The 27,676-nt window shown below is 50.8% G+C and overlaps 1 long non-coding RNA gene and 1 gene segment (V, D, J or C); one reads left to right on the top strand and one right to left on the bottom strand.

The window, feature by feature from the left end:
• Positions 1-27,672, top strand: part of LOC128901869 (Ig mu chain C region-like) — a gene marked incomplete at its 3' end in the record, with an annotated part of 79,330 nt that extends 51,658 nt beyond the window's left edge. Inside the window, 5 exon segments of the C gene segment in view lie at positions 12,598-12,675; positions 20,402-20,707; positions 22,652-22,967; positions 23,421-23,750; positions 27,577-27,672. Of these exon segments, the coding sequence occupies positions 12,598-12,675; positions 20,402-20,707; positions 22,652-22,967; positions 23,421-23,750; positions 27,577-27,672 (1,126 nt within the window).
• On the bottom strand, positions 26,543-27,281 carry LOC128901864 (uncharacterized). The gene is made up of 3 exons (XR_008463541.1): positions 27,189-27,281; positions 26,813-27,021; positions 26,543-26,644 (listed from the first exon to the last, which is right to left on the bottom strand). It is a non-coding gene; the product is annotated as an uncharacterized LOC128901864 (long non-coding RNA).
• Positions 27,673-27,676: the final 4 nt, after the last annotated feature.

The following is a 27,676-nucleotide window of genomic DNA, read 5'->3' as shown; positions in this document are numbered from 1 at the left end:
AACTCAAATCTGGCCCTGCTTTCGCCCTTTTCGACTGTTTTGACCAAATCTGGGCCTGCTTTACGCTTTTTGGCCATTTTGACTCAAATCTCAGCGTGCTTTGGCCCTTTTTGTCCCTTTTCAACTGAAATCTGGGCTTGCTTTGGCCCTTTTCACCGTTTTCGATTCAAATGTGGACCTATTTTAGCCCTTTTGGGGCCATTTTTTACCCAAATCTGGCGTGCTTTGGCCCTTTTTGGCTAGTTTTGACCCAAGTCTGGGTCTCTTTTGGCCTTTTTGACTGGTTTGACCAAACGCTAGGCTTGTTCTAGGCCTTTTTGGCCCTTTTTAACTCAAATCATGGCCTGCTTTGGCCCTTTTTGGGTGGTTTCAACCCAAATCATGGCCTGCTTTGGCCCTTTCTGGGTGGTTTCAACCCAAATCAGGGCCTGCTTTGGCCCTTGATGTCTCTTTTGGCACCAGACCTGGGGCTACTTCAACATTTTCCCCCATTCTTTCCTGTTTTGGAGCCACAATGTACTTGTTCTGTCATTTAGGGCCAGTTTTGCCCTAAATGTGGGACCGCTTTTTCCCTTAACGGCTCTTTTTGCAAACCTACGGCAAATCTTTTGGTTTTTCCCGGCCACTTAGGTCTAAATATGGCAACAGTTTTCCCCTTTGGGGCCGATTTTGCCCCGAATGTGGTGGTGTTTAGCCCTTCACGGCCATTTTTGCTCCGACAACGGGGGCGTTTTGCCCTTTGTGGCCGATTGTGCTGAAAATCTGGGGATGTTTTGGCTCTGATGCCAGGTCTTTCCCGAAATAGGAGGCGCTTTGCGGTTTTACAGGTGTCTTTTGGGAGGAAATTCGGGCATGCTTGTGTCCTTTATATCCCGATTTTTGCCGGCAACCTGGGCGAGTTTTCCCACTGGCTGGAGATTTTTGGGGCAGAGGAGGGAGGAGCTGAGGCTGTGGGCGCTGGGGCGTGCGGCCCCGCAGAGGAGGGGGCTGCGGCGGGGGATTTTGTCACCCCCTGTGTCACCGTGGGAGATGGTTGTGGTGCTGGTTGTGCTGGTGCTTATCACGGTGGTTGATGGTGTGACAAAAACGGCGGTGGGGGCTCCGCTTTCCCGGGGGACCAGCCCCCGCTTGTGCCCCCTTCCCCTTCCTGGCCCCTTCCCCAGGGGGAGGATTTCCCTTTATGGCCAGTTTCGACCCAAATCCGGGACTGCTTTGGCTCTTCTGGCCAGGTGTGCACAAAATCTGGGCCTTCTTTGGCCCTTTTTTGTCCAGTTTTGCCTCAAATCTGAGCCTGCTTTGACCCTTTTTGCCCATTTTGCCCCAAATCTCAGCGTGCTTTGCCTTTTATCGATTGCTTCCACCAAAATCTGTGCCTGTTTTGGCCCTTTTTGAAAGTTTTGCCCCAAATCTGGGCCTGCTTTGCCCTTTTCCTTGGGTTTTGCCCCAAATCTGGGTCTGCTTTATCCTTTTTGGCCATTTTGACCCAAATCTCAGCATGCTTTGCCGTTTTTGACCCTTTTCAACTCAATTCTGGGCCTGCTTTCGCCCATTTTCGGCCCAGTTTTAAAACAACTCTGGGCCTGCTTTACGCTTTTTGGTCAGTTTGACCCAAATCTCTGTGTGCTTTGGCCCTTTTTGTCCCTTTTCAACTGAAATCTGGGCCTGCTTTGGCCCTTTTCATCGTTTTCGATTCAGATGTGGACCTACTTTAGCCCTTTTTGGCTGTTTTTGACTCAAATCTGGGCCTGCTTTGGCCCTTTTGGGGCCATTTTTTAGCCAAATCTGGGCCTGTTTTGGACCTTTTTGGTTAGTTTTGACCCAAGTCTGGGTCTCTTTTGGCCTTTTTGGTTAGTTTTGACCCAAGTCTGGGTCTCTTTTGGCCTTTTTGACTGTTTTGACCAAACTCTAGGCTTGTTCTAGGCCTTTTTGGCCCTTTTTATCTCAAATCATGGTCTGCTTTGGCCCTTTTTGGCCATTTTTGATTCAAACGTGAACCTGCTTTGGCCCTTTTGGGCCAGTTTTGAGCCAAATCTAGACCTGCTTTGTCCCTTTTTGGCCGTGTTTGACTCAAATCTGGGTCTGTTTTGTCCCTTTTTGGCCATTTTTGACCCAAGTCTGGGTCTCTTTTGGCCTTTTTGACTGGTTTGACCAAACTCTAGGCTTGTTCTAGGCCTTTTTGGCCCTTTTTAACTCAAATCTAGGCCTGCTTTGGCCCTTTTTGGCCATTTTTGATTCAAACGTGAACCTTCTTTGGCCCTTTCTGGCCAGTTTTGCCTCAAATCTGAGCCTGCTTTGACTCTTTTTGCCCATTTTGATCCAAATCTCACTGTGCTTTGCCTTTTATGGATCATTTCCACCAAAGTCTGGGCCTTCTTCAGCCGTTTTTTTGAAAGTTTTGACCCAAATCTCAGCATGCTTTGGCCCTTTTTGGCCATTTTGACCCAAAGCTCAGAGTGTTTTGCCCTTTTTGGCCCTTTTCAACTCAAATCTGGGCCTGCTTTAGCTCTTTTTGGCTGTTGTTGATTCAAATGTGGATGTAATTTTGCCAAATTGGCTATTTTTGACCCAAATCTGGGCCTGCTTTGGCCCTTTTTGGGCCAGTTTTGACCCAAATCTGGGCCTGCTTTGGCCCTTTTTGGGCCAGTTTTGACCCAAATCTCAGGGTCCTTTGCCCTTTTTGGCCCTTTTCAACTCGAATCTGGGCCTGCTTTAGCCCTTTTTGGCTGTTTTCGATTCAGATGTGGACCTGCTTTGCCCCTTTTTGGCCAGTTTTGACCCAGAGCTGGGCCTGCTTTGGTTCTTGATGTCTCTTTGGCAACAAACCGGGGGCTACTTGAACATTTTCCCCCGGTTTTTTCCCAGAATAATCTGTGTCTTCTTAGGGCCAGTTTTGACTCGCGTCTGGGCCTGCTTTGGCCAATTTTGACCCAAAGCTGGGATGGCATTTCCATTTATGACCGTTTTTGCCCTAAGTGGGGGAATATTTTCCCCTTATGGGCCTTTTTTGGCATCCATCTGGGGATGCTTTTCTATTTACAAGTATTTCTGCCCAATACGTGGGAATGTTTTTGCCCTTTCCGGCCACTTTGGCCCCAAAGCTGGCACCGTTTGGCCCTTTCTGGCCAGTTTCCTCCCAAATCTTGGCGTTTCTCTGCCTTTTGTGGCCCTTTTTGGCCCAAGTCTGAGGAAGTCTTGCCCTTTATGGCTGATGCTGCCCCGAAGAGGAGCAATTCTGTGCCTTTTCTGGGCATTTTGGCCCCAGACCGGGGCGGTATTTGCCCTTTACGGCTCTCTTAGGAAGAACTATTGGGCAGGTTTCACCCTTCCTGGCCGTTTCTCCCCCCACATTGGGATGCTTTGGCCGTGGAGGAGTGTTTTTGGGGCAGAGGAGGGAGGAGCTGAGGCTGTGGGCGCTGGGGCGTGCGGCCCCGCAGAGGAGGGGGCTGCGGCGGGGGATTTTGTCACCCCCTGTGTCACCGTGGGAGATGGTTGTTGTGCTGGTGCTTATCACGGTGGTTGATGGTGTGACAAAAACGGCGGTGGGGGCTCCGCTTTCCCGGGGGACCAGCCCCCGCTTGTGCCCCCTTCCCCTTCCTGGCCCCTTCCCCAGGGGGAGGATTTCCCTTTATGGCCAGTTTCGACCCAAATCCGGGACTGCTTTGGCTCTTCTGGCCAGGTGTGCACGAAATCTGGGCCTTCTTTGGCCCGTTTTGGGCCAGTTTTGACCCAAATCTGGGCCTGCTTTGACACTTTTTGCCCTTTTTGATCCAAATCTCGTCATGCTTTGCCCTTTTTGGTTGGTTTCCACCAAAATCTGTGCCTGCTTTGGCCCTTTTTGACAGTTTTGACCGAAATGTGGGTGTGCTGTGTCCCCTTTTGGATCAGTTTTGACCCAAATCTGGGCTGGATTTGGCCATTTTTGACCCAAATCTGGGCCTGCTTTACCCTTTTTGCCTGGCTGTGATCAAAATCTGAGCCTACTTGATCCTTTTTCGCTGTTTTGACCCAAATCCCTGCGTGTTTTACCCTTTTTGGCCCCTTTTCAACTCAATTCTGGGCCTGCTTTGGCCCTCGTTGGCCATTCTCGATTCAAATGTGGACCTACTTTTCCCCTTTCTGGCTATTTTCACCTCAAATCTGGGCCTGCTTTGGCCCTTTTTGACCCAAACCTGGGCGGGCCTTGGCCCATTGTGGCCATTCTCGATCCGAATCTGGGAGTGTTTTTCCTTTCATGACCACTTTAGCCCTAAAGCTGGGGAGATTTTCCCCTTTTGGGCAATTTTTGCGGCAAATCAGGGGCTGGATTTCCACTGATGGTCAACTTTTGCCCAAACCAGGGCACACTTTGCCTCTTCTGGCCAGTTTTGACCCACATCAGGGCAGGTTTTGTCCCTGTTGGGCCACTTTTGACCTAAATCTGGTGATGTTGTGTCTCTTTGGGCTAGTTCTGTCCCAGATCTGGGAAGGATTTAGCCCTCTGTGGCCATTCTCTCCCCAAATCTGGGCATGCTTTGGCTCTATTGGCCATTCGTAACGCAAATGTGGGCATACTTTTTCCTTTTATGCGCAATTCTGCCCTCAATATGTGCCTATTTTCCCCTTTGGGCCATTTTTGGCAGCAATCTGGCCCTGCTTTAGCCCTTTTTGTCTGTTTTTGATTCAAATGTGGACCTACTTTAGCCCTTTTTGGCTATTTTCGACTCGAATCTGGGCCTGCTTTGGCCATTTTTGGTCCATTTTCACCCAAAGCCGAGCCTACTTTCCTTTTTTTGGCTGGTTTCCACCCAAATCTGGGCCTGCTTTGGCCATTTTGGGGCCATTTTCACTGAAATCTGTGATGATTTTCAATCTTGGGGCCAGTTGTGCAGCCGGTGTGGGGATGTTTTGCCCTTGATGGCCATTTTTTCCTCAAATACGGGGATGTTTTGCCCTTTGTGGCCACTTTTATTCCAAACATGGGGAAGTTTTGTCCCCCAGGGCCAGTTTTGACCCCAGTCTTGGGATGTTTTGCCCTTTATGGCCTTTTTTGCTCCAGGTATGTGCATTCTTTTTGGTTTTAATGATTATTTTGGCCCAATTACAAAGATGTTTTTAGTTTTTAGGACATGTTGAGGAGGATGTTTGAGGGGGTTTTGCATTTTAATACCCTTTTTGCCCCCAACACGAGGATGCTTTTGCCCTTTGTCCCCCGTCCTGCTCAATGATATCGCTTGTTCTTCCTTCAGTGGCGGTTTTTTGCCGGAAACCTGGGCGAGTTTTCCCACTGGCTGGAGATTTTTGGGGCAGAGGAGGGAGGAGCTGAGGCTGTGGGCGCTGGGGCGTGCGGCCCCGCAGAGGAGGGGGCTGCGGCGGGGGATTTTGTCACCCCCTGTGTCACCGTGGGAGATGGTTGTGGTTGGGCTGGTGCTTCTCACGGTGGTTGATGGTGTGACAAAAACGGCGGTGGGGGCTCCGCTTTCCCGGGGGACCAGCCCCCGCTTGTGCCCCCTTCCCCTTCCTGGCCCCTTCCCCAGGGGGAGGATTTCCCTTTATGGCCAGTTTCGACCCAAATCCGGGACTGCTTTGGCTCTTCTGGCCAGGTGTGCACCAAATCTGGACCTTCTTTGGCCCTTTCTGCCCAGTTTTGCCTCAAATCTGGGCCTGCTTTGACACTTTTTGCCCTTTTTGATCCAAATCTCAGTGTGCTTTGTCCATTTTGGTTGGTTTCCACCAAAATCTGGGCTTGCTTTGGCCCTTTTTGACAGTTTTGACCGAAATGTGGTGTGCTGTGTCCCCTTTTGGGTCAGTTTTGACCCAAATCTGGGCTGGATATGGCCATTTTTGACCCAAATCTGGGCCTGCTTTACCCTTTTTGTCTGGCTGTGATCAAAATCTGAGCCTACTTGATCCTTTTTTGCTGTTTTGACCCAAATCCCTGCGTGTTTTACCCTTTTTGGCCCCTTTTCAACTCAATTCTGGGCCTGCTTTGGCCCTTGTTGGCCATTCTTGATTCAAATGTGGACCCACTTTAGCCCTTTTTGGGCCATTTTTTAGCCAAATCTGGGCCTGCTTTGGCCATTTTGACCCAAACCTGGGCAGGCCTTGGCCCATTGTGGCCATTCTCGATCCGAATCTGGGAGTGTTTTTCCTTTCATGACCACTTTAGCCCTAAAGCTGGGGAGATTTTCCCCTTTTGGGCAATTTTTGCCGCAAATCAGGGGCTGGATTTCCATTGATGGTCAACTTTTGCCCAAACCAGGGCACACTTTGCCTCTTCTGGCCAGTTTTGACCCACATCAGGGCAGGTTTTGTCCCTGTTGGGCCACTTTTGACCTAAATCTGGTGATGTTGTGTCTCTTTGGGCTAGTTCTGTCCCAGATCTGGGAAGGATTTAGCCCTCTGTGGCCATTCTCTCCCCAAATCTGGGCATGCTTTGGCTCTATTGGCCATTCGTAACGCAAATGTGGGCATAATTTTTCCTTTTATGCGCAATTCTGCCCTCAATATGTGCCTATTTTCCCCTTTGGGCCATTTTTGGCAGCAATCTGGCCCTGCTTTAGCCCTTTTTGTCTGTTTTTGATTCAAATGTGGACCTACTTTAGCCCTTTTTGGCTATTTTCGACTCGAATCTGGGCCTGCTTTGGCCCTTTTTGGGCCATTTTCACTGAAATCTGTGATGATTTTCAATCTTGGGGCCAGTTGTGCAGCCGGTGTGGGGATGTTTTGCCCTTGATGGCCATTTTTTCCTCAAATACGGTGATGTTTTGCCCTTTGTGGCCACTTTTATTCCAAACATGGGGAAGTTTTGTCCCCCAGGACCAGTTTTGACCCCAGTCTTGGGATGTTTTGCCCTTTATGGCCTTTTTTGCTCCAGGTATGTGCATTCTTTTTGGTTTTAATGATTATTTTGGCCCAATTACAAAGATGTTTTTAGTTTTTAGGACATGTTGAGGAGGATGTTTGAGGGGGTTTTGCATTTTAATACCCTTTTTGCCCCCAATACGAGGATGCTTTTGCCCTTTGTCCCCCGTCCTGCTCAATGATATCGCTTGTTCTTCCTTCAGTGGCGGTTTTTTGCCGGAAATCTGGGCGAGTTTTCCCACTGGCTGGAGATTTTTGGGGCAGAGGAGGGAGGAGCTGAGGCTGTGGGCGCTGGGGCGTGCGGCCCCGCAGAGGAGGGGGCTGCGGCGGGGGATTTTGTCACCCCCTGTGTCACCGTGGGAGATGGTTGTGGTTGGGCTGGTGCTTCTCACGGTGGTTGATGGTGTGACAAAAACGGCGGTGGGGGCTCCGCTTTCCCGGGGGACCAGCCCCCGCTTGTGCCCCCTTCCCCTTCCTGGCCCCTTCCCCAGGGGGAGGATTTCCCTTTATGGCCAGTTTCGACCCAAATCCGGGACTGCTTTGGCTCTTCTGGCCAGGTGTGCACGAAATCTGGGCCGCCTTTGGCCCTTTCTGCCCAGTTTTGACCCAAATCTGGGCCTGCTTTGACACTTTTTGCCCTTTTTGATCCAAATCTCGTCGTGCTTTGCCCTTTTTGGTCGGTTTCCACCAAAATCTGGGCTTGCTTTGGCCCTTTTTGAAAGTTTTGATCCAAACGTGGGTGGGCTCTGGCCCCTTTTGGGTCAGTTTTGACCCAAATCTGGGCCTCCTTTGGCCGTTTTTGGCCATTTTGACCCAAAGCTCAGAGCGTTTTCCCCTTTTTGGCCCTTTTCAACCCAAATCTGCCCCTGCTTTCGCCCTTCTTGGGCCAGTTCTGACCCAAATCTGGGCCTGCTTTGGCCCTTTTTGGCAGTTTTGATCGAAATCTCAGCATCCTTTGCCCTTTTTGGCCCTTTTCACCTCGACTCTGGGCCTGCTTTGGCTCTTCTGGCCAGGTGTGCACAAAATCTGGGCCTTGTTTGGCCCGTTTTTTCCAGTTTTGCCTCAAATCTGAGCCTGCTTTGGTCCTTTTTTATCCAGTTTTGACCCAAATCTGGGCCTGCTTTCGCCCTTTTCAACTGTTTTGACCAAATCTGGGCCTGCTTTACGCTTTTTGGCCATTTTGACTCAAATCTCAGCGTGCTTTGTCCCTTTTTGTCCCTTTTCAACTGAAATCTGGGCTTGCTTTGGCCCTTTTCACTGTTTTCGATTCAAACATGGACCTATTTTAGCCCTTTTTGGGCCATTTTTTAGCCAAATCTGGGCCTGCTTTGGCCATTTTGACCCAAACCTGGGCGGGCCTTGGCCCATTGTGGCCATTCTCGATCCGAATCTGGGAGTGTTTTTCCTTTCATGACCACTTTAGCCCTAAAGCTGGGGAGATTTTCCCCTTTTGGGCAATTTTTGCTGCAAATCAGGGGCTGGATTTCCACTGATGGTCAACTTTTGCCCAAACCAGGGCACACTTTGCCTCTTCTGGCCAGTTTTGACCCACATCAGGGCACGTTTTGTCCCTGTTGGGCCACTTTTGACCTAAATCTGGTGATGTTGTGTCTCTTTGGGCTAGTTCTGTCCCAGATCTGGGAAGGATTTAGCCCTCTGTGGCCATTCTCTCCCCAAATCTGGGCATGCTTTGGCTCTATTGGCCATTCGTAACGCAAATGTGGGCATACTTTTTCCTTTTATGCGCAATTCTGCCCTCAATATGTGGCTATTTTCCCCTTTGGGCCATTTTTGGCAGCAATCTGGCCCTGCTTTAGCCCTTTTTGTCTGTTTTTGATTCAAATGTGGACCTACTTTAGCCCTTTTTGGCTATTTTCGACTCGAATCTGGGCCTGCTTTGGCCATTTTTGGTCCATTTTCACCCAAAGCCGAGCCTACTTTCCTTTTTTTGGCTGGTTTCTACCCAAATCTGGGCCTGCTTTGGCCATTTTGGGGCCATTTTCACTGAAATCTGTGATGATTTTCAATCTTGGGGCCAGTTGTGCAGCCGGTGTGGGGATGTTTTGCCCTTGATGGCCATTTTTTCCTCAAATACGGGGATGTTTTGCCCTTTGTGGCCACTTTTATTCCAAACATGGGGAAGTTTTGTCCCCCAGGGCCAGTTTTGACCCCAGTCTTGGGATGTTTTGCCCTTTATGGCCTTCTTTCTCCAGATATTTGCATTCTTTTTCTTTTTAACGATTATTTTGGCCCAATTACAAAGATGTTTTTAGTTTTTAGGACATGTTGAGGAGGATGTTTGAGGGGGTTTTGCATTTTAATACCCTTTTTGCCCCCAATACGAGGATGCTTTTGCCCTTTGTCCCCCGTCCTGCTCAATGATATCGCTTGTTCTTCCTTCAGTGGCGGTTTTTTGCCAGAAATCTGGGCGAGTTTTCCCACTGGCTGGAGATTTTTGGGGCAGAGGAGGGAGGAGCTGAGGCTGTGGGCGCTGGGGCGTGCGGCCCCGCAGAGGAGGGGGCTGCGGCGGGGGATTTTGTCACCCCCTGTGTCACCGTGGGAGATGGTTGTGGTTGGGCTGCTGCTTATCACGGTGGTTGATGGTGTGACAAAAACGGCGGTGGGGGCTCCGCTTTCCCGGGGGACCAGCCCCCGCTTGTGCCCCCTTCCCCTTCCTGGCCCCTTCCCCAGGGGGAGGATTTCCCTTTATGGCCAGTTTCGACCCAAATCCGGGACTGCTTTGGCTCTTCTGGCCAGGTGTGCACAAAATCTGGGCCTTCTTTGGCCCGTTTTGGGCCAGTTTTGCCTCAAATCTGGGCCTGCTTTGACACTTTTTGCCCTTTTTGATCCAAATCTCAGTGTGCTTTGCCCTTTTTGGTTGGTTTCCACCAAAATCTGGGCTTGCTTTGGCCCTTTTTGAAAGTTTTGATCCAAACGTGGGTGGGCTCTGGCCCCTTTTGGGTCAGTTGTGACCCAAATCTGGGCTGGATTTGGTCCGATTTGGGCCAGTTTTGACCCAAATCTGGGCCTGCTTTGGCCCTTTTTGGCCATTTTGACCCAAAGCTCAGAGTGTTTTGCCCTTTTTGGCCCTTTTCAACTCAAATCTGTGCCTGCTTAACTCTTTTTGTCCGTTGTTGATTCAAATGTAGACCTACTTTAGCCCTTTCTGGCTATTTTCGACTCAAATCTGGGCCTGCTTTGGCCCTTTTTGGGCCAGTTTTGAGCCAAATCTGGGCCTGCTTTATGCTTTTTGGCCATTTTGACCCAAATCTCAGTGTCCTTTGTCCTTTTTGTCCCTTTTCAACTCAAATCTGGCCCTGCTTTCGCCCTTTTCGACTGTTTTGACCAAATCTGGGCCTGCTTTACGCTTTTTGGCCATTTTGACTCAAATCTCAGCGTGCTTTGGCCCTTTTTGTCCCTTTTCAACTGAAATCTGGGCTTGCTTTGGCCCTTTTCACCATTTTCGATTCAAATGTGGACCTATTTTAGCCCTTTTGGGGCCATTTTTTACCCAAATCTGGCGTGCTTTGGCCCTTTGTGGCTAGTTTTGACCCAAGTCTGGGTCTCTTTTGGCCTTTTTGACTGGTTTGACCAAACGCTAGGCTTGTTCTAGGCCTTTTTGGCCCTTTTTAACTCAAATCAGGGCCTGCTTTGGCCCTTTTTGGGTGGTTTCAACCCAAATCAGGGCCTGCTTTGGCCCTTTCTGGGTGGTTTCAACCCAAATCAGGACCTGCTTTGGCCCTTGATGTCTCTTTTGGCACCAGACCTGGGGCTATTTCAACATTTTCCCCCGTTCTTTCCTGTTTTGGAGCCACAATGTACTTGTTCTGTCATTTAGGGCCAGTTTTGCCCTAAATGTGGGACCGCTTTTTCCCTTAACGGCTCTTTTTGCAAACCTACGGCAAATCTTTTGGTTTTTCCCGGCCACTTAGGTCTAAATATGGCAACAGTTTTCCCCTTTGGGGCCGATTTTGCCCCGAATGTGGTGGTGTTTAGCCCTTCACGGCCATTTTTGCTCCGACAACGGGGGCGTTTTGCCCTTTGTGGCCGATTGTGCTGAAAATCTGGGGATGTTTTGGCTCTGATGCCAGGTCTTTCCCGAAATAGGAGGCGCTTTGCGGTTTTACAGGTGTCTTTTGGGAGGAAATTCGGGCATGCTTGTGTCCTTTATAATCTCACTGTGCTTTGCCTTTTATGGATCGTTTCCACCAAAGTCTGGGCCTTCTTCAGCCCTTTTTTTGATAGTTTTGACCCAAATCTGGCCTGCTTTGGCCCTTTTCGGCCCAGTTTTGACCTAAATCTGGGTCTGCTTGGGCCCTTCCTGGTCCTTGCAACCAAAATCTGGGCCTGCTTTGGCCCTTTTTGGGCCAGTTCTGACCCAAATCTGGGCCTGCTTTGGCACGTTTTGGCTATTCTGACCCAAAGCTCAGCGTGCTTTGCCCTTTTTGGCCCTTTTCAACTCAAATCTGGGCCTGCTTTGGCCCTTTTTGGGCCAGTTTTGACCCAAATCTGGGCCTGCTTTCCCTTCTTTCTCCATTCTTAACCCAAATCTCAGAAGCTTTTGCCCCTTATGACTAGTTTTACACCAAATCTGGGACTGTTTGTGTGCTTTTCCCCTTTCTGGCCATTTTTAACCCCCCAAAAAGGGGATGTTTTGCTTTCCCTACATTTTTTTGCCCTAAATACGGGGCTGCTTTTACTGGTTGGAGACATTTCTGTTTCAAATGTTGGGATGTCTTTCCATTTTTGGCGATTTTTGCCCCAAATAGGGACATCTTTGGGCTTTTAAGCCTTTTTTTACCCCAAATCTGGGGATGTTTTCCTTTTTATGGCCATTTTTTCCCCAAATATTCAGAGAATGTGTCCTTTTTTGGCATGTTTTGCCCCAGATATGGGCATTTCTCTGCCTTATATGGGCATTTTTGGTCCCAAATATGGGCAGGTTTCCTCTTCATGGCTGTTTTTGCCCCAAATATTTGGATGCTTTTGCCTCTCTCGGCCATTTTTGCCCCAAATATTCAGATAATTCGTCGCCTTTTTGTCATTTTTGCCCCAAATATTCAGGTAATTTGTCTTTTTTTGGCGCTTTTGCCCCAAATATGGGCATTTCTCTGCCTTATATGGGCATTTTTGGTCCCAAATATGGGGAGGTTTCATCTTCTTGGCCATTTTTGCCCCAAATATTTGGATGCTTTTGCCTCTCTCGGCCATTTTTGCCCCAAATATTCAGATAATTTGACTTTTTTTTCTGCCATTTCTGCCCCAAATAATCAGATAATTTGGCTTTCTTTGGCTTTTTTGCCCCAAATATGGGCATTTCTCTGCCTTATATGGGCATTTTTGGTCCCAAATATGGGCATTTTCCCTCCTCTTTTGTCCGATTTCCCCCGCAAAATCGGGCGATACTTTTTCCTTTTTTTTTTATTTTTGCCCTTTCCCCCCACCTTTTCTCTCCTTTTTTTTTGCTTTTTAACCCACTTTTTCCCCCCCCACCTAAAAAACCCACTTTTTTATCGCGCGCCCGAAGAAACACCACCACCACCCCCTCCCCCCCCAAAAAAAACCCGCAATTTTAAGTCTTCGGGACGCGCCCGGAGGAAAAAAAAGGGGTGAAACCCATCGTTGGGTTTTTTGGTTTTTTTTTTCTTAAACTGGGGAGGGAATTGGGGTGAAAACGCCTCGGATGGGTGAAAAAGGGGTTGGGGGGCCCCCACCCCAAAAAAATTGGCCGGGGGGAGGGGTTTTTGTACGGCGGAGGGGGGCGTCGGTGTCACCGTGGCAATGCTGGTGGTATCGACGCGTGGGGCAGCGGGACAGCCGTCACCGTCTCCTCCGGTAAGTCTTCGTCCCCAACATCTCGCCGTGACTAATTTTGACATTTTTCGCCCCAAATTTTAGCCGGGGGCGGGGGGGGAAGGCAGGCAGGACACTTTCCTCCCCCCCCCTTTTCTTGGGGGGGGCCAAAACCCCAGCGAAATGGGTGAAAAACGTCATATTTTCTTTTTTTGAGGGCGTTTCATCGAGGGGTGAGGGTCGTTTGGGGTGAAAAAGTCGATTTTTCGTTAATTTTTTTTTTTTAGGGGGGGGGTGTTTGGGCCGTGGGGGAAAAATGGGGCGAAAAGTCGATTTTTTTTTTGGTTGTTTTTTGGAGGGTTTTTCCCTTCGAAAAAGGGATTCGCCTTGAGGCAGTTTTGAGGGCAGAATTTGGCAAAAAAAGGGTAATTCGAAGGTCATTTTTTTTCTATTTTTTAGGGAGGAATTAGTTTTGAGGTGATTGGATGGTCAAAAATAGGTCCAAAAAAACCCCAAAATCGAGTTTTTAGGGTCTTTTTTTTTTCCTAGGAGAGGAAAAAATATCGCCCACAGGCGATTTAACGGCGCGTTTCGCGGGGGGGTGTGTGTGACGTAATTTTAGGGTCTTTTTGGGGGGAGAAATGTAATTTTAGGGTCTTTCTGGAGGGCGAAAATTAATTTGGAGGCGATTTGACGATGAAAAATAGGTCAAAAGGTGGTTTTTGAGTCGGGTTTTCGTTGTTTTCGAGGCGATTTGGGAGAAATAGGCGAAAATGTCGATTTTTAGGGTCTTTTCTTTTTTTTCTTGGGAGGGGGAAAATAACCCACAGGTGATTCGGTGGCAAAAATGGGCCAAAAAAAAAAAAAAAAGATGATTTTAGGGTTCTTTCGGTGGAAAAAATAGTCTGTAGGTGATGGGATGGCGGAATTGGGCAAAAAAAAGTCAATTTAGGGTCTTTTTTTCTTAATAATGCGGGGCAATTTGATGGAAAAAAGGCTCAAAAAGCCCCACATTTCTGTGGTTTTCGGGTTTTTTGGGGGAGAAAAAATGAGATTTGGGGTCAAAGAGGCTCCACGTGCGGATTTTTTGTGCCGGGAGATGTTTAGTTTTGGGGCGGAAAATGATATTTTTCTCCGAGGGACGGTATTTAATTGAGGGGATTTGGGGTAGAGTAGAAATAGCGATTTTTATTTTTTATTTTTAATCCCTTAAATAAGAGATTTTTATTAAGAAGTGTTTTTTTTTCTTTCCGGGGGAGAAAATGCTTCTTTTAGGCAAAAAAAGGGGGAGGAAAAAAAAAAAAAAAGGACGTTTAGGGCCAAAATAAGCCGTGAAGAAAATATTTGGTAGATTTTGACCTTTTTTTTCTTTTTTGGGGTTTTTTTTTATGGGTTTTTACGTGTTTGGTGGATCTTACGTAAAAGATACCGATTTTATATTTTAGATATAAGTATTTTCAATGTATATACATTTAAAAATACAAATATAGTGGTATTTATAAATAATATATATTTTTCTATATATTTATATATTTTTCTATATATTTATATATTTTTCTATATATTTATAAATATATGGAAAAATATATAATTTTTTTCTATATATTTATATATTTTTTCTATATATTTATATATTTTTCTATATATTTATAAATATATGGAAAAATATATAATTTTTTTCTATATATTTATATATTTTTCTATATATTTATATATTTTTCTATATATTTATATATTTTTTCTATATATTTTTATAGTTTTCGGTATTTTTCTATATATTTACATAGAAAATATATAAAAATATATATTGAGATGTACAAAAATCCATATATTTTTTATATATATATATATTTTAGGTCATAAATTCTAAGTTAAAAGAGGAGAAATGTCGGGATTTTTGAGTGAAATTTGCGGCTTAAAAGTCCCTGAATTCGGGTCTTTGTGAATTTTCTTGATCTTATTTTTCTTTTTTGGTGATTTTTTTATTTTTTTTTTTAAATCACTTTTTTTTTTTTTTTCCCTCCAAAAAGCGGCGTTTTTTGGGGGGGGCTTTTAGGCGAATTTGGCGGGGGGGGGGGGGTTTAGTCTTGGCTTAAAAAAAAACCCCAAAACCTTAATTTTTATAGTCATTTTAGGGCAGTTTGAGGGGATTTTAACAGGAACCATGAATTCAACTATAAATAATGATTGTTTTCCCCCAAATTTCGCTTATTAACGAATCATTAATTAAGAAAATGTTACATTTTAAGCAGGGACATAAGGGGGGGGGGGGGATTTTTGCCCTTTTTGAACCATTATCGTGATTTTTTTTCTATAATATCTATTTATTTATTTAACCCATAACCGCACAAAATCTCCCCGTTAATTGAAATTTTTCATCAATTATCGCTAATTAGGGCTCCGTGGGTCCCGAAATGGGGCATTTCGGGGTACATTTAGGGGTGAAAAGGATCAATTAAATTAGAAGTTTTCTATTTTTTTTAATTGTTTTTTTTTTTTAAGGGTTGTTCCCCCCCCCCCCCAAAAAATGGCCGGTTTTCGCCCCGCAGGTGGCAGCTGCGGTTCTTTGTTTTTCAGCCCAGTTTTGCCCAAAATAGCCCGGTTTCGGTTTCGAAAACAGCAAAAGAAAAAAAAAAAAAACAAAACCGAGAAGTGACTTTTTTTTTTTTACCCGATTCCTCTTTTTTTTTTTTTTTTTATTGGCTTGAAAAATGATTATTTCTTTTTTTTTTTTTTTTCATTAAAAAAACCTCCGATGAAGCAAAACCCGCCTAAAAACCAAAAAAAAAAAAAAAAACAAAAAACCAACAAACCCCCAAAAACCCAACAAAAACCAGCCCCTGGTTTGGGTGAAAAAGCAGCTTTTTTTTTTGGGGGGGGGGAAGAGGAATTTTTGGGGTGAATTCAGGCTGGTTTGGGGCGATTTCAGGCGGGTTTTTAAGGGGGGGGGGGAAATAGATAGAATTGAAACATATCGCGATATATTTTCATAGATATTAAATATATTTCTTGAATCGGGGGCATGAAAGGGATTGGATGGTTTTAATCGATATTTTAATCCATTTAATAGATATTTTAATCCATTTAATAGGTATTTTAAGGTATTTTAAGGTATTTTAAGGTATTTTAAGGTATTTTAAGGTATTTTAAGGTATTTTAATAGGTATTTTAATGCCAACAGATATTTTAACGTATTTGATTACGCTAATTACCCACCGCTAATTACCCACGAGGCAATTAATTAAGCCCTGAAGAGCCGGGCAAGCGCTGGACTTAATTTAGTTAGAGGTTGAAGCTAATTAACGGCTTTTTAATGAGATTTGGGGGCAATGTTATTTTTTGTATTATTTTTTAATTATTTTTAACTTCCCTCGAAGGAGATTTTTGGGGTCGCAATTAGGGGCGGAGGAGCGGCGTTAATTAGCGGCTGGCGGTTAATGACAGGCTGCCTCCCCCCCGCCGGGGAGGGGCTGATTGCGGCCGGGTCGTTAATTAGGGCGGTTGAGGTTGATTAATCGGAGGAGGGGGGGTGGTGTTAATTGCAGGAGCTGCTTTAATTGCCGTCATTAAGGGCTTTAATTGACTTAGGGGGGGCCGGCGACTCGATGGGGTGGAGCGCAGCCGCGGCCCCAGGGCCGGTACTGGTCCCGTACTGGTCCCAGTTGGTACTGGTCCTGTACTGGTCCTGCAGGAGCGGCTATAGGGCGCCGGTACTGGTCCCGTACTGGTCCCAGTTGGTACTGGTCCAGTACTGGTCCCGTACTGGTCCCAGTTGGTACTGGTCCAGTACTGGTCCTGCAGGAGCGGCTATAGGGTGCCGGTACTGGTCCATTACTGGTCCCAGCTGGTACTGGTCCGGTACTGGTCCTCTAGATCCAGCTACAGCATGCCGGTACTGGTCCCAGTATGGGGTACTGGTCCAGTACTGGTCCTGCAGGAGCAGCTAGGGGTGCCGGTACTGGTCCGGTACTGGTCCCAGTTGGTACTGGTCTAGTACTGGTCCGGTAGAAGCAGCTAGGGGGCCGGTACTGGTCCCAGCTGGTACTGGTCCCGTACTGGTCCTGCAGGAGCAGCTAGGGGTGCCGGTACTGGTCCAGTGCTGGTCCCAGCTGGTACTGGTCCCGTACTGGTCCTCTAGATCCAGCTACAGCATGCCGGTACTGGTCCCAGTATGGGGTACTGGTCCTGCAGGAGTGGCTAGGGGGGCTGGTACTGGTCCGGTACTGGTCCCAGTTGGTACTGGTCCAGTACTGGTCCTGCAGGAGCAGCTAGGGGTGCCGGTACTGGTCCAGTACTGGTCCCAGTTGGTACTGGTCCAGTACTGGTCCCGCAGGAGCAGCTAGGGGGCCGGTACTGGTCTGGTACTGGTCCCAGTTGGTACTGGTCCCATACTGGTCCTGCAGGAGCGGCTACAGGGTGCCAGTACTGGTCCAGTGCTGGTCCCAGCTGGTACTGGTCCAGTGCTGGTCCCGGTCCAATGCTGGTCCCAGCTGGTACTGGTCCCGTACTGGTCCTGCAAGAGTGGCTATAGGGTGCCGGTACTGGTCCAGTACTGGTACTAGTCCAGTAGTGGTCCAGTAGAAGCAGCTGTGGGGTGCCGGTACTGGTCCCAGTTGGTACTGGTCCGGTACTGGTCCGGTAGAAGCAGCTGTGGGGGGCCAGTACTGGTCCGGTACTGGTCCTGCAGGAGCGGCTAGGGTGCCGGTACTGGTCCAGTGCTGGTCCCAGCTGGTACTGGTCCGGTACTGGTCCTCTAGATCCAGCTACAGCATGCCGGTACTGGTCCCAGTATGGGGTACTGGTCCAGTACTGGTCTGGTAGAAGCGGCTATAGGGTGCCAGTGCTGGTCCCAGCTGGTACTGGTCCCGTACTGGTCCTCTAGATCCAGCTACGGGGTGCCGGTACTGGTCCCAGTATGGGGTACGGGTCCAGTACTGGTCCTGCAGGAGCAGCTAGGGGTGCCGGTACTGGTCCCAGTTGGTACTGGTCCAGTACTGGTCCGGTAGAAGCAGCTAGGGGGCCGGTACTGGTCCGGTACTGGTCCCAGCTGGTACTGGTCCAGTACTGGTCCTGCAGGAGCAGCTATAGGGTGCCGGTACTGGTCCCGTACTGGTCCAGTACTGGTCCTGCAGGAGCGGCTATAGGGCGCCGGTACTGGTCCCGTACTGGTCCAGTACTGGTCCTGCAGGAGCAGCTATAGGGTGCCGGTACTGGTCCAGTACTGGGCCGGTACTGGTCCTGCAGGAGCAGCTAGGGGTGCCGGTACTGGTCCAGTACTGGTCCCGGTTGGTACTGGTCCAGTACTGGTCCGGTAGAAGCAGCTAGGGGGCCGGTACTGGTCCGGTACTGGTCCCGTACTGGTCCTGCAGGAGCGGCTATAGGGCGCCGGTACTGGTCCAGTGCTGGTCCCAGCTGGTACTGGTCCGGTACTGGTCCTCTAGATCCCGCTACAGCATGCCGGTACTGGTCCCAGTATGGGGTACTGGTCCAGTACTGGTCCTGCAGGAGCAGCTAGGGGTGCCGGTACTGGTCCGGTACTGGTCCCAGTTGGTACTGGTCTAGTACTGGTCCGGTAGAAGCAGCTAGGGGGCCGGTACTGGTCCCAGCTGGTACTGGTCCCGTACTGGTCCAGCAGGAGCAGCTAGGGGTGCCGGTACTGGTCCAGTGCTGGTCCCAGCTGGTACTGGTCCCGTACTGGTCCTCTAGATCCAGCTACAGCATGCCGGTACTGGTCCCAGTATGGGGTACTGGTCCTGCAGGAGTGGCTAGGGGGGCTGGTACTGGTCCGGTACTGGTCCAGTACTGGTCCTGCAGGAGCGGCTATAGGGGGCCGGTACTGGTCCGTTACTGGTCCCAGTTGGTACTGGTCCAGTACTGGTCCTGCAGGAGCGGCTAGGGAGGCCGGTACTGGTCCCGTACTGGTCCCAGCTGGTACTGGGCCGGTACTGGTCCAGCAGGAGCAGCTAGGGGGGCCGGTACTGGTCCCGTACTGGTCCCAGCTGGTACTGGTCCGGTACTGGTCCTCTAGATCCAGCTACAGCATGCCGGTACTGGTCCCAGTATGGGGTACTGGGCCGGTACTGGTCCTGCAGGAGCAGCTAGGGGTGCCGGTACTGGTCCAGTACTGGTCCCAGTTGGTACTGGTCCAGTACTGGTCCGGTAGAAGCAGCTAGGGGGCCGGTACTGGTCCGGTACTGGTCCAGTACTGGTCCTGCAGGAGCGGCTATAGGGCGCCGGTACTGGTCCAGTGCTGGTCCCAGCTGGTACTGGTCTGGTACTGGTCCTCTAGATCCAGCTACAGCATGCCGGTACTGGTCCCAGTATGGGGTACTGGGCCGGTACTGGTCCTGCAGGAGCAGCTAGGGGTGCCGGTACTGGTCCGGTACTGGTCCCAGTTGGTACTGGTCCAGTACTGGTCCGGTAGAAGCAGCCGTGGCGGGCCAGTACTGGTCCGGTACTGGTCCCAGTTGGTACTGGTCCGGTACTGGTCCTGCAGGAGCGGCTATAGGGGGCCGGTACTGGTCCCGTACTGGTCCCAGTTGGTACTGGTCCGGTACTGGTCCTGCAGGAGCGGCTATAGGGCGCCGGTACTGGTCCCAGTTGGTACTGGTCCGGTACTGGTCCTGCAGGAGCGGCTATAGGGGGCCGGTACTGGTCCCGTACTGGTCCCAGTTGGTACTGGTCCAGTACTGGTCCTGCAGGAGCGGCTATAGGGGGCCGGTACTGGTCCGTTACTGGTCCCAGTTGGTACTGGTCCAGTACTGGTCCTGCAGACGCAGCTGTGGGTGGCCGGTACTGGCCCAGTACGGGTTAACTGGGGGGGGTCCGGTATCCGTACTGGTCCGGTACTGGTACGTACTGGTCCCGCAGGAGCAGCTGTGGGGGTGCCGTTACTGGTCCCAGTAGGGGGGCAACTGGTGAGAGGGCCGGTACTGGTCCAGCCGGGGCAGCTGTGGGGTGTGGTGCTGGTCCGTACTGGTCCATACTGGTCCGTACTGGTCCTGTAGAAGCAGCTCTGGGGCTACAGGTGGGAATTCCTGTGTGTATGGGGGAATTTGCACCAAAATTGGGGGGTTTTGCACCAAAAATTGTGGGGGGGGGGGCGTGTTTGCCCCAAAACCGGTGTTTTTTTGCCTCCAAATGGGGGGGGGTGGGGGGGTGTCTTTGCGCCCGTTTGCCCCCAAACGGTGATTTTTTTGGCAGCAAAAATGTTGGGGGGTTTGGGGGGGGGGTGTCTTCGCCCGAAAACGGTGGATTCTACCCCAAACGAGGGGCATTTTCCCAAAAACGGTGATTTTTTTTTTTTTTTTTTGTTCGCTCTCAAATTGGGGGGTGGGGGGGGGAACGTGTGTGTGTTTCTTTTCGCTCCCAAAAATGGCGATTTTTCGCTCTCGAATTGGGGGGGGGGGGGTTTCGTTTCTCAGAAACGGTGATTTTTCGCTTTTAAATTTGGGGCGGGGGGGAGGGGGGGCACGTGTGTTTCTTTTCGCTCCCAAAAATGGCCATTTTCCGCTCTCAAATGGGGGGGGAGGGGGCTTCTTTACCCCCAAACCGGTGATTTCTGCCCCCGAACCGAAGCGGGGAGGGGGGGGTGTTTTTGTCCTCTTTTGCCCCAAAACTGGCCATTCCCCCCCCAAAAAAAACCAAAAAAACAACCAATCCCCCTTTGCCCCCCGCCACCTCTTTCCCCAAAACCTGCGGATTTCCCCTCAAAACGTGTGGTTTTTTTTCCCCCCCCCCCCAAAAAAAAAAAATAACCCGACAGAAGGTTCCCGAGCCCCCGACCTCTTCCCGCTGGTCGCCTGCGGCTCCTCGTCGGCCACCCAGAGCCTCTACTCGGTGGCCTGCGCGGCCTTGGGCTTCGTCCCCGCCGACATCGCCTTCGACTGGAGCGATTCCGGCAACCGGAGCGTCGCCGGGGCTTGGGTGGCCTACCCGGCCGTGCCCGTAGCCCGCCGCTACGCCGCCGCTAGCCACCTCAGCCTGCCGCTAGCCCAGGGCAAGAGCCAACAGCCCTTTTATTGCCGGGTGCGGCACCTGACGGGAGAACGCGTGGCCAAGGTCGTCAATCCCGGTGAGTGGAGGGGACGCGGGGACACCGTGGGAAGGGGCGGGGGGGGGGGGGCCCTTCCCGGCATCCCGGCGCATCCCAGTGCTTCCCAGTGTGGCCGCGTCCTTCCCTGAGCTTCATCCCAGTATGGCCGCGTCCTTCCCAGTATGGCCGCGTCCTTCCCTGAGCTTCATCCCAGTATGGCCGCGTCCTTCCCTGAGCTTCATCCCAGTGCTCCTTCCCAGTATGGCCGCGTCCTTCCCAGTATGGCCGCGTCCTTCCCAGTATGGCTTCATCCTTCCCTGAGCTTCATCCCAGTATGGCCGCGTCCTTCCCTGAGCTTCATCCCAGTGCTCCTTCCCAGTATGGCCGCATCCTTCCCAGTATGGCCGCGTCCTTCCCTGAGCTTCATCCCAGTATGGCCGCATCCTTCCCAGTGCTGCATCCCAGTATGGCCGCGTCCTTCCCAGTATGGCTTCATCCCTCCCTGAGCTTCATCCCAGTATGGCCGCGTCCTTCCCTGAGCTTCATCCCAGTATGGCCGCGTCCTTCCCTGAGCTTCATCCCAGTATGGCCGCGTCCTTCCCAGTATGGCCGCGTCCTTCCCAGTATGGCCGCGTCCTTCCCTGAGCTTCATCCCAGTATGGCCGCGTCCTTCCCAGTGTGGCCGCGTCCTTCCCTGAGCTTCATCCCAGTGTGGCCGCGTCCTTCCCAGTGTGGCCGCGTCCTTCCCAGTGTGGCCGCGTCCTTCCCTGAGCTTCATCCCAGTATGGCCGCGTCCTTCCCCGTATGGCCGCGTCCTTCCCAGTGCTGCATCCCAGTATGGCCGCGTCCTTCCCAGTATGGCCGCGTCCTTCCCTGAGCTTCATCCCAGTATGGCCGCGTCCTTCCCAGTATGGCCGCGTCCTTCCCCGAGCTTCATCCCAGTATGGCCGCATCCTTCCCCGAGCTTCATCCCAGTATGGCCACATCCTTCCCAGTATGGCCGCATCCTTCCCCGAGCTTCATCCCAGTATGGCCACATCCTTCCCAGTATGGCCGCGTCCTTCCCTGAGCTTCATCCCAGTATGGCCACGTCCTTCCCAGTGTGGCCGCGTCCTTCCCTGAGCTTCATCCCAGTGCTGCTTCCCAGTATGGCCGCGTCCTTCCCAGTATGGCTTCATCCCTCCCTGAGCTTCATCCCAGTATGGCCGCGTCCTTCCCAGTATGGCCGCGTCCTTCCCAGTGCTGCATCCCAGTATGGCCGCGTCCTTCCCAGTATGGCTTCATCTCTCCCCTGAGCTTCATCCCAGTATGGCCGCGTCCTTCCCAGTGTGGCCGCGTCCTTCCCTGAGCTTCATCCCAGTGCTGCTTCCCAGTATGGCCGCGTCCTTCCCAGTATGGCTTCATCCCTCCCTGAGCTTCATCCCAGTATGGCCGCGTCCTTCCCAGTATGGCCGCGTCCTTCCCAGTGCTGCATCCCAGTATGGCCGCGTCCTTCCCAGTATGGCTTCATCCCTCCCTGAGCTTCATCCCAGTATGGCCGCGTCCTTCCCAGTGCCGCATCCTTCCCTGAGCTTCATCCCAGTGCCGCATCCCAGTGCTGCATCCCAGCACCCGGAGCATCCTTCCCAGTGCGGCCGCATCCTTCCCAGTGCCGCATCCCAGTATGGCCGCATCCTTCCCAGTGCCGCATCCCGGTGCCGCATCCTTCCCTGAGCTTCATCCCAGTGCGGCCGCATCCATCCCGGCTCCGCATCCCAGTGCGGCCGCGTCATTCCCAGCTCCGCATCCCAGTGCGGCCGCGTCATTCCCGGCGCTTCATCCCAGCGCCGCTGCCATCCTTCCCGGTGCCGCATCCCAGCTCCGCGTCCCGCTCCGGCCGCATCCTCCCCCTTCCCTCCCCCCCCCCCCTCCCTCCTGCGCCATCCCGGTGGGTGTGTCCCCCCCTGACCCATCCCCCCCCCCCTCCCACCGTTCCCGCCCCAGATCCCGTCGACGTGGTCCCCGTTGTCACCCTCCGCCCGCCTTCCCGCGAGGACTTCGAGGGTCCCTACCGCAATTCCAGCCTCCTCTGCCAATTCCGGGGTCCCCGTCGGCCGGAAACCCCTTTCCGGTGGTTGAAAAACGGGATCCCCCTTCAAGAAGGGATCACCACCGAAAACCCGGTGACCGACGGGCGAGGGGCTTACGTGGCCAACAGCTGGGCCACCGTCACCGAAGCCCCAGTGGGACGCCGGCACTGTCTACACTTGCCAAGTGGCCGGGGAGTTGAGGAACACCAGTAAAGCGCTGGAATGCGGCTGTAAGTCATACTGGGGGACGGGACGTAATTTTGGGGGGCAACCAACCCCAGGGTGGCAGGGACGTCATTTTGGAGGGCGACCACCCCCGCCACCATCAACCCCGGGGTGGCGGGGGACGTAATTTTGGGGGGGCGACCACCCCGCCCACCATCAACCCCGAGGTGGCGGGGACGTCATTTTGGAGGGCGACCAACCCCAGAGTGGCGGGGGACGTCATTTTGGGGGGCGACCACCTTGCCACCATCAACCCCCAAGGTGGTGGGGACGTAATTTTGGAGGGTGACCAACCCCAGGGTGCTGGGGACGTAATTTTGGAGGGCGACCATCCCGCCACCCTTGACCCCGGGGTGGCGGGGACGTAATTTTGGGGGGCGACCACCCCGCCACCATCAACCCCGGGGTGGCGGGGACGTCATTTTGGAGGGCAACCATCAACTCTGACCTTCTCCTAGATGGCCGGCCGGAAGGGGGTGAGGATATCGCCGTCCGCGTCATTCCCCCCTCCTTCGCCGACATCTTCAAGGACAAAGTAGCCAAACTGACCTGCAAGGTGGCCAACTTGCCCAGCGTGGAAGGTTTGGTCATCTCCTGGTGGAAAGAAAACGGGGAGAAGCTGGAAACCAAGACGGGGCCTCAGGTCCTCCAACCCAACGGGCTCTTCGGGGTGGAAGGGGTGGCCACCGTCTGCGCCGACGAGTGGGACAAGGGGGACGTCTACACCTGCAAGGTCACCCACCCCGAGCTCCTCTTCCCCGCCGAGGTCAAGCTGCAGAAGACCAGCGGTAGGTCCTTTTTTGGGGGAAAACGGGGGGGGGCGGGGGGGGGCAGGAATCGAGTTTTTGGGTTTTTTGTTTTTTAGGGAATTTGAGGAGGAAATGGGGGAATCTGCATCGCGGTTTGGTTGTTTTTTTGGGGGGGAATTCGGGGGAGAAATGGGGCGCCATCGCGTCGGGTTTTTTTGAGGGGGGGGGATTGGGGAGAAACGGGCGAAATTGGATCCCGTTTGGGGGGATTTTGGGGGAAAAAGGGGTGTAGTCGCATCATTTTTTCTCTTTTTTTTTTTTTTTGAATTGCGGGGAAAAACGGGTGCGATCGCATTGACTTTTTTTGCCATTTGGGGGAAAATCGGGTGAAATCGCCTCGCATTTTTTTTTTTTTTTTGGAATTTTGGGGAGAAACGGGGGCGATCGCATCATCGTTATTTTGGGAATTTCGAGGCGGGGGGGGAAACGGGTGCAACGGCATCGCCTTTTTTTTTTTTATGAAATTTGGGGGGAAATGGGTGAAATCGCGTCACATTTTTTCCGAAATCTGGGAGAAATGGGTGCAATGCACGATTTCTTTTGCCAAATCGAGAGAAATTGACCCAATTCCCCCCTTTCTTTCGCAAAATTGAGAGACAGGGACCCAATTCCCCCATTTCTTTTGCCTAAATCCAAGCAAAATGATTCAATTCCACCTTTTCTTTCGCAAAATCGAGAGAAATTGACCCAATTCCCCCATTTCTTTTCGCAAAATCGAGGGGAAAGGGACCAATTCCCCCATTTCTCTTGCAAAATCGAGAGAAATTGACCCAATTCCCCCATTTCTCTTGCCTAAATCCAAGGAAAACGATGCGATCGCACCTTTTTTTGGGGCTAAATCTGAGGACATTGACCCAATTCCCCCATTTCTCTTGCCTAAATCCAAGGAAAACGATGCGACCGCACCTTTTTTGGGCCAAATCTGAGGGGGAAAACGATGCGATTCCCCCCCTTTCTTTTGCAAAATCGAGAGGAAAGGGACCCAATTCCCCCATTTCTCTTCCCTAAATCAAGGAAAATGATTCAATTCCACCTTTTCTTTTCACTAAATCGAGAGAAATTGACCCAATTCCCCCATTTCTTTCGCAAAAATCGAGGGGAAAGGGACCCAATTCCCCCATTTCTCTTGCAAAAATCGAGAGAAATTGACCCAATTCACCCATTTCTCGCCTAAATCAAGGAAAACAATGCGACCGCACCTTTTTTGGGGCTAAATCTGAGGACATTGACCCACATTCCCCCATTTCTCTTGCCTAAATCCAAGGAAAACGATGTGATCGCACCTTTTTTGGGGCTAAATCTGAGGAAATTGACCCAATTCCCCCATTTCTCTTGCCTAAATCAAGAGAAAACGATGCGATCGCACCTTTTTTGGGGCTAAATCTGAGGAAATTGACCCAATTCCCCCCTTTCTTTTGCCTAAATCCAAGGAAAACGATTCAATGCCACCTTTTCTTTCGCAAAAATCGAGAGAAAGGGACCAAATCCCCCCATTTCTGTTTCCTAAATCCAAGGAAAACGATGCGACCGCACCTTTTTTGGGGCCAAATCTGAGGGGAAAACGACGCGATTCCCCCCTTTCTTTCGCAAAATCGAGAGGAAAGGGACCCAATTCCCCCATTTCTCTTGCCTAAATCCAAGGAAAACGATGCGATCGCACCTTTTTTGGGGCTAAACCTGAGGACATTGACCCAATTCCCCCATTTCTCTTGCCTAAATCCAAGGAAAAACGATGCGATCGCACCTTTTTTGGGGCTAAATCTGAGGAAATTGACCCAATTCCCCCCTTTCTCTTGCCTAAATCCAAGGAAAACGATTCAATGCCACTTTTCTTTCGCAAAAATCGAGAGAAAGGGACCAAATCCCCCCATTTCTCTTGCCTAAATCCAAGGAAAACGATGCGACCGCACCTTTTTTGGGGCCAAATCTGAGGGAAAAAACGATGCGATTCCCCCCTTTCTTTCACAAAATCGAGAGGAAAGGGACCCAATTCCCCCATTTCTTTTGCCTAAATCCAAGGAAAATGATTCAATTCCACCTTTTCTTTCACTAAATCGAGAGAAATTGACCCAATTCCCCCATTTTCTTTCGCAAAATCGAGGGGAAAGGGACCCAATTCCCCCATTTCTCTTGCAAAATCGAGAGAAATTGACCCAATTCCTCCATTTCTTTTGCCTAAATCCAAGGAAAATGATGCGATCGCACCTTTTTTGGGGCTAAACCTGAGGAAATTGACCCAGTTCCCCCCTTTCTCTTGCCTAAATCCAAGGAAAACGATTCAATGCCACCTTTTCTTTCGCAAAATCGAGAGAAAGGGACCAAATCCCCCCATTTCTCTTGCCTAAATCCAAGGAAAACGATGCGACCGCACCTTTTTTGGGGCCAAATCTGAGGGGAAAACGATGCGATTCCCCCCTTTCTTTCGCAAAATCGAGAGGAAAGGGACCCAATTCCCCCATTTCTTTTGCCTAAATCCAAGGAAAACGATGCGATCGCACCTTTTTTGGGGCTAAACCTGAGGAAATTGACCCAATTCCCCCCTTTCTTTTGCCTAAATCCAAGGAAAACGATTCAATGCACCTTTTCTTTCGCAAAAATCGAGAGAAAGGGACCAAATCCCCCCATTTCTGTTTCCTAAATCCAAGGAAAACGATGCGACCGCACCTTTTTTGGGGCCAAATCTGAGGGGAAAACGACGCGATTCCCCCCTTTCTTTCGCGAAATCGAGAGGAAAGGGACCCAATTCCCCCATTTCTTTTGCCTAAATCCAAGGAAAACGATGCGATCGCACCTTTTTGGGGCTAAACCTGAGGAAATTGACCCAATTCCCCCATTTCCCTTGCCTAAATCCAAGGAAAACGATGCGATCGCACCTTTTTTGGGGCTAAACCTGAGGACATTGACCCAATTCCCCCCTTTCTTTTGCCTAAATCCAAGGAAAACGATTCAATGCCACCTTTTCTTTCGCAAAAATCGAGAGAAAGGGACCCAAATCCCCCCATTTCTGTTGCCTAAATCAAGGAAAACGATGCGACCCGCACCTTTTTTGGGGCCAAATCTGAGGGAAAAACGATGCGATTCCCCCCTTTCTTTCGCAAAATCGAGAGGAAAGGGACCCAATTCCCCATTTCTTTTGCCTAAATCCAAGGAAAACGATGTGATCGCACCTTTTTTGGGGCTAAATCTGAGGACATTGACCCAATTCCCCCATTTCTCTTGCCTAAATCAAGGAAAAACGATGCGATCGCACCTTTTTTGGGGCTAAACCTGAGGAAATTGACCCAATTCCCCCCTTTCTTTTGCCTAAATCCAAGGAAAACGATTCAATGCCACCTTTTCTTTCGCAAAAATCGAGAGGAAAGGGACCCAATTCCCCATTTCTTTTGCCTAAATCCAAGGAAAACGATGCGACCGCACCTTTTTTGGGGCCAAATCTGAGGGAAAAACGATGCGATTCCCCCCTTTCTTTCGCAAAATCGAGAGGAAAGGGACCAATTCCCCCATTTCTTTTGCCTAAATCCAAGGAAAACGATGCGATCGCACCTTTTTTGGGGCTAAATCTGAGGACATTGACCAAATCCCCCCATTTCTGTTGCCTAAATCAAGGAAAACGATGCGACCGCACCTTTTTTGGGGCCAAATCTGAGGGGAAAACGACGCGATTCCCCCCTTTCTTTCGCGAAAATCGAGCGGAAAGGGACCCGATTCCCCCCCCCGCTTCTTTTGCCCAAATCCGCGGAAAACCCATGCGATTCCCCTTTCCTTGGGAACGCCGCCGTAACCCTCCCCCTCACCCCCTTTCCAGGCCGCGACGCCCAGAGCCCCCTCCATCTACGTCTTCCCCCGCCCGCCGACCAGCTCTCCATGCACGAAAGCGCCACCGTCACCTGCCTGGTGAAGGGTTT

This window comes from Rissa tridactyla, chromosome 30 (assembly GCF_028500815.1).
Source record: "Rissa tridactyla isolate bRisTri1 chromosome 30, bRisTri1.patW.cur.20221130, whole genome shotgun sequence".
NCBI lineage: Eukaryota > Metazoa > Chordata > Aves > Charadriiformes > Laridae > Rissa > Rissa tridactyla.
The sequence above is the reverse complement of the archived record's forward strand: the minus strand, read 5'-3'. Positions and strand labels throughout refer to the sequence as shown.